Raw genomic sequence first — 6,325 nt, 5'->3', positions numbered from 1 at the left:
GTGTGTAATAATGCTTACATTTTATTTTATTAAATTCATTTCTATGTATACACAGTCATATATATATATATATAAAATTTAGGTTGGGTTTTGGTGATCCAAAAGTTGTATAAGAAGCACTAAATAAGTGGGGTAGAGAGAGAGAGAGAGAGAGAGAGAGAGAGAGATTGTGTGTAGCCACACACTCACTATTGACTACGATAAGAACAGGAGAGGGTGTCACATGACTTGGGTGTGAAGGTCTAGTAGTATGTGTCTATGTGTGCGATAAATACAAGAGAGAGAGTGTGTGTGTGTGTGTTTGTCCCTTCTGGGACATGATAAAATTGGAACGATACAGAGAAAATTAGCATGGCCCCTGTGCAAGGGGAGAGAGAGAGAGAGAGAGAGAGAGAGAGAGAGAGAGAGAGAGAGAGATCTAGATGGATGTGCCCTGCCCGTGAGACGAGAGCGATCGACACATACGTCTTACTGTGAAACAATGAACCATCTCTAATCTAGGCAGCTCCTGGTTTTGGATGATTGTCAGGGGGAGTATAATTTAGATATTTGCTTGGGGATGGTGGAGAGCTGTAAGGAGCTACCAAGAAACTCAGACATTGCAATGAAATATGTCTTATATGTTGTGTTCGGTCAGACATGGGCTTATTATTGATTGATTGTTGTAGTAGCGGACAAGTCTCGAGTCTCGACTCAAGGGAACTTCAGATGCTTGATCCAACAAAATTGAGTGTGAGTGTGTGTGTTTGGGATACTTCTTCTTGCACGTTGACAATTGCATTCATTGAATACAATCTTCCCCATCATCACCATCATCATTATTACTATTTTTATTTCATTTATTAAGCCCACAACAAAAAGCCTAACTATGCTCTCAATAAATAAAATAAATATAAGTAATAAATAAATAAATAAATAAATAAAATATAAATAGCTTGTCGTTTCTCGGCATACGTGTTGCTTAATTTACTCTGAATTAAAAGCTCTCCGCTTTTTTTTTTGAGCCCCTTAACAGTAGTCTCTCTCTCTCTCTCTCTAGGAGTTTCTTCTTTCTAGAAATTTTAACAATAAATAAAAATATATCTATATGTATATAAAGAGAGAGAGAGAGAGACAGAAGACAGAGCACAGGGGGGCCACAAAGACATTTATAGATCATACATTCCTTCACAGAGATTTCACACCCACTAACTAAGAATTATACTTAGCTACACTTATCTAACCTAATTAGCAATCCAAACCCATAATTACCAGTGGTGTGCATTTGTTAAATCTTAATCAATAACATGTCTCCATTGGTAGCCCATTGATCAATCCTTCTAAACTTCTCCGCGATGAACTACCTCTTCTACTCCAAGCCTAATCATGGTTCTCCATTAATCCTCCTTCTCCTCCCCTTCCTAATCCTGCTTACTACCTATTACACCTCTACTACCTCTCAATGTGTCAACAATCATGATGGTGGGGATCCTTTAGGTCACAATTCTCACATTGGGCCTAACTATGAGAACACAAGTGGGTGTAAGAATGTTGATGATGAGAAGGTATTGTCCATGAAGTTCCGGCGTGAGCTACAACAACAAGAATGGCGAGAACAAAGAGAGCGCGATCGGATCATACGGCTACCGGGGCAGCCACGTGTCGGGTTCGAGCAATTCTCGGGGTATGTCAATGTGAATGAGAGAGATGGGAGGGCACTCTTCTATTGGCTCACCCAATCCACCACCAACCCCTCCTCCAAACCTTTACTCCTTTGGCTCAATGGTGGTAAGAGCTCTATCTATATGTCTATGCACATTGATTGATTGATTGAATTGATCAATCAATTCTACTAATGACAATATAAATGTTACACTTTTTGTTAATCTTTTCACTAATTAACTCTAGTAGTGGTATGATGAACTTGTGAATTGCTAATTGTTTTTCTAATGTTTTAATATAATTGACATTAGGTGTACTAATACAAAAACCGTTCATTGAAAAAGCTACAGCATAAATGGTGTAATAAAAAAATTAATGATAAAAAGTACCTTTAGGAAGTGTCCATATCCATCCAAAATAAAAGACGAGTACACACAGACACATTCATAATTAGAGTAGATTTTTTTTGAGCTTCTATGAAAGGACAAAAGTCATGAGTATTGATTAAAGGTCAAAATGGATAGATAGTACTTGGCTTTAACTCACTTATTATCTCATATATATGATGAATCTCATTCATTATTGTATGTATATGTGTGTGTGTGTGTGTGTGTGTATGTGTGTGTACTCATGTTTGGAAAGGGCTTGGCTCATTGGCTTACTATATTACATGATTGTCAAATGTTGTTTCGCGTAGGCCCGGGGTGCTCCTCGGTCGCATATGGAGCGTCCGAAGAAATCGGGCCATTCCGCATTAAGAAGAATGGTTCCGGTCTATACCTCAACAAGGACTCATGGAATAAGGGTATACAACTTACAATGACATGATTTATTGCTCTACATGATTGTCACATATGATGAATGGCTGCAAAAACTCTATTCTATACGCATACGCATACGCATACGCATACGCATACGCATACGCATACGCATACGCATACGCATACGCATACATGCATGTATATATACACATTTACACATACTCATGCACGCCTTTGCACACATGTATGTATGTATACATACGTATGGCTCGATGTATGTATGTATGCCAATGCACATGTGCGTATGTATGTGTATGCATGTATGTGTACATGATACAAACTGTATGAATTCCCATGACTCAACTCCTAAATGTTGCTTCATGCCAATATATTTTCATGTATCTGATCTTTCTAATGTGTTTTAATTACATCATGGAATAATTCCTAATCACTTCTTAATTATGTTTTAATACATTAATTCCCTAATTGTAGCTATGTCTTCATATGAGTTTTAGTTAATCCTCTTTAATTAACCCCTGTCTATTTATAACCATAGCAATCCATTACTTGCAGTTGCCAACATACTGTTCTTGGAATCCCCAGCTGGTGTTGGATTCTCGTACACTAATACGACTACAAATCTTCTTGATACTGGTGACATCCGAACTGGTAAGTAATTAGCACCAATTCTCTGTCATTAGCGGACAAATGAATAATTAACCACTAATGACCTAATCACCGACTGATTAACTGGTGATTAAGTAGTTTCCCACCTAATGATCTACCCTTTAACGAACTCCCCACAAATGAACTAGTGGCAAACACTAATCGGCAAGAAGTAGCTGAACTAAAAGTGGATTGATCATTCTGCAGCCGAAGATGCATACATGTTCATGGTGAACTGGATCGAGAGGTTTCCAGAATACAAAGGAAGAGATTTCTACATCGCTGGAGAGAGCTATGCAGGTCCAAAAACAAAAGCAATTTCCTCATAATCTTAATCTCTCTCTCTCTCTCTAGATACATATACATATATGTATGCATGTCTATATATATGCAAATCAATTGATACTACATACATATGGTATTGATTCATCTTCTTCAATGGCGATGATTAATGCAGGGCATTACGTGCCTCAATTGGCAAAGCTGGTGTATGAGAGGATAAACAAGAGAAAGATGTGGAAGAAGACACAACATGATGGTGATGATGATGATGAAGAAGAGCTCCCTGCCATCAACTTAAAGGGATTCCTGGTATAAAAATTGTCTATGTATGCATGCATGTATGTATGTATGTATGTAATGCATGCTATGCATGCATGTATGTAATGCATGCAATGCATGCATGTATGTAATGCATGTATGTATCTATACATGCAGGTATGTATATGTGTATGTGTATATGTTTGTATGCATACAAACATATATGCAATATGTATGTATGTGTTGCGTTGCTAATACAAAGTATGTAAGCAAATGTGTATGCTTATGTATGTATGTATGTATGTATTTATGGAATGTATGTATGCCTATGTATGTCTGTATGCTTATGTGTGTCTGTATGTATGTATTTATGGAATGTATGTATGTATGTATGTATGTTAAGTATGTATAGGAAAACTGTAGTGCCTTGTGATGAATGAATCATGTCTCAATTTTTTACATGGATACATTGGTAGGTGGGGAATGCAGTGACAGACAACAAGCTAGACAATGTGGGGACTGTGGACTTCTGGTGGTCTCATGCCATCATCTCGGACAGCCTTCACCGTGGTATTCTACGGCATTGCAACTTCTCGAGAGGCGGGGATGAGCAAATGGCGCCTGATCCCGTTTGCTCCCACCTCCTCGATGCCGTCAACCGCCAGAGCGGACATATCGACCCCTACAACATCTACATGCCTTCGTGCTCCAACCCCTTGGGTCGTCGATCAAGCTCCCCCCAACACTTCAAGTACTCGGTATTTATAACATTTGAACCCTAAACCCTAAACCCTATTTCTATCATTTATTGGTATACACACAAATGTGTAACTCTGCCTTTACTCCCCACTAGGACACAATGATTTTGTATCTTCCCTTTCTCTCTCCGTCCCTTTCTCATGTCGAGACTTTGCGTAGGCACAATTAAGGACATGACTATTTTCCTATCCTAAGTTTCTTGTTTGAATATCCATACAAATGATTCCATTCTTTGAAGGATACTTCTACCTTTCTTCCCTTTCTACTCTACCATGTAATGATTTCCATCACCTCCTCTTTTTTGCATGTAGTGCTTTCTTTCTCTCCCTTGTTCTAGACCGAAGGCCAAGCATGTGAAGCTAAAGTTTTATCGATGTTATATGAATGCAGTTGTTGGAGCGTGTTCGCGGGGGCTATGACCCTTGCATTGAGAACAATGCCGAGGTTTATTTCAATCGGCCCGATGTGCAGCAAGCATTCCATGCAAATGTCACCAACATCCCGTATAGATGGACGGCTTGTAGGTACTTATATGTCTTATAATTAAGTCGTGATTAGAGCTTCTCATTTCGAACCTCTTATAACATTTGTTTGCAATGGGTATGTGACATTGTTTCTAGCTCGACATTGATCCGTAATTGGAATGATTCATCGGTATCAATACTTCCAATCTATAGAGAGCTCATTGGAACTGGCTTAAGGATTTGGGTGTTTAGGTAAGATTTAGTAACCTTTATAACAAAAATGTGATGGTGGGATGCATGATGGATGTAGAACACTCTTGAGTATTTAGGTTCCAAACTGTAGTGCATATAGTTGTATGGCTACTGTCTGCATTGAATCAAATTAAGCATGCTTGACAAATTCGAATGAAAGGGATTTTTAATATGTTTTAATTTGTGGTGCTTAATCATGGTTATACAGTGGCGATGTGGACTCGGTGGTGCCAGTGACGGCAACACGATATTCTTTAGCTCAATTAAAGCTCAATGTGACCACTCCATGGTATCCTTGGTACCACAAGGATGAGGTACATGAATAACATTGAATTGGGAGATACATGGATTGAATGGGATGATTATAGCTTAAAAATTTGTTGTGATTTTGACCGATTGATTGATTGGATTTTAGGTCGGCGGGTGGACGGAGGTGTATGATGGTCTAACATTCGCGACGGTGAGGGGGGCAGGGCATGAGGTGCCTCTCTTCCAGCCCCAACGAGCTTCCACCCTCATCGATTCTTTCTTGTCCGGGCGGCCATTGCCGACTGGCCCCTAGATTGTCAGGGGCCAGGAGCAACATGTCTACATCAAACCATAACATTAGAGCCCCTAACATACCTACATGGTTGTTACCTAGGAAAATCATAGAATCACCCACCATCTAACATGCTTGTATGCTTATTAACCAAGAATGTATGCATTATAACCCCCTTATTTACACCAGAGCTCAAATGATTTGTTGGGATCCACAGGGCCTCAACATATACATATTTGTATCCCTATCTCCCTCATCTTACCTTGTAATCATCCAAAAGACATTCTCTCTCTCTCTCTCTCTCTCTCTCTTTTCTAAATTAGTCCATGCAACCCTCCATTAGAAAAACCTTAAAAGAACAAGAGAACATACTTTCATCAATTTTCAGACTTACTTTACCTTTGTAATCTTTTGTTTTTGTTGTTGTTGGTTGGATATATTATTTCAAGCACAATTCTCCCTCTCTGTATATTCAAACCAAGTTCACATAGATGCACTTCCATTAAAATATTAGGTTCTAACAAAGTTGTCGCAACATCCTTCCACAATGAAAAAATTGGCAAAAATGTCTCATTAGTGATATTGAATTCATGCACACACAAACATATTCAAGAAGATCGACACACAAATGCACATTAAGCATGAGGTCTTAGTACTTACTACATGTTTATTAATAATTCATCCTTTGTTATTGAATTAAG

General features: G+C 38.7%; 1 protein-coding gene and 1 pseudogene across 1 annotated transcript; both read left to right on the top strand.

Annotated features, from left to right (window-relative positions):
• The first annotated feature begins 303 nt into the window (after positions 1-303).
• LOC147852468 (U6 spliceosomal RNA) lies at positions 304-368 on the top strand (annotated as a pseudogene).
• Positions 369-1,142: 774 nt separating this feature from the next.
• LOC147852467 (serine carboxypeptidase 24-like) lies at positions 1,143-6,114 on the top strand. Its single transcript, XM_087333971.1, has 10 exons — positions 1,143-1,767; positions 2,339-2,446; positions 2,976-3,071; positions 3,276-3,368; positions 3,526-3,659; positions 4,085-4,366; positions 4,758-4,891; positions 4,988-5,083; positions 5,292-5,397; positions 5,499-6,114. Exons 1-10 carry the CDS (start codon positions 1,335-1,337, stop codon positions 5,643-5,645), a joined length of 1,629 nt encoding a protein of 542 aa, XP_087190097.1. The 5' UTR covers positions 1,143-1,334; the 3' UTR covers positions 5,646-6,114.
• The last annotated feature ends 211 nt before the right edge of the window (positions 6,115-6,325 follow it).

The sequence above is a fragment of the Azolla caroliniana genome, unplaced genomic scaffold, assembly GCF_043228905.1.
Source record: "Azolla caroliniana isolate FFs.n. ecotype wild unplaced genomic scaffold, voAzoCaro1.0.p SCAF_18, whole genome shotgun sequence".
Taxonomy (NCBI): Eukaryota; Viridiplantae; Streptophyta; class Polypodiopsida; order Salviniales; family Salviniaceae; genus Azolla; species Azolla caroliniana.
Note: the sequence above shows the minus strand (reverse complement) of the source record. Positions and strands in the feature narration are given on the sequence as shown.

Excerpts from the sequence above, each read along its gene's own strand:
- LOC147852467 (XM_087333971.1), top strand. The coding sequence starts at position 1,335 with ATGAACTACCTCTTCTACTCCAAGCCTAATCATGGTTCTCCATTAATC. Across the intron at positions 3,072-3,275 it reads TACTGGTGACATCCGAACTG|CCGAAGATGCATACATGTTC; the intron begins GTAAGTAATTAG and ends ATCATTCTGCAG. Across the intron at positions 5,398-5,498 it reads CTTGGTACCACAAGGATGAG|GTCGGCGGGTGGACGGAGGT; the intron begins GTACATGAATAA and ends ATTGGATTTTAG.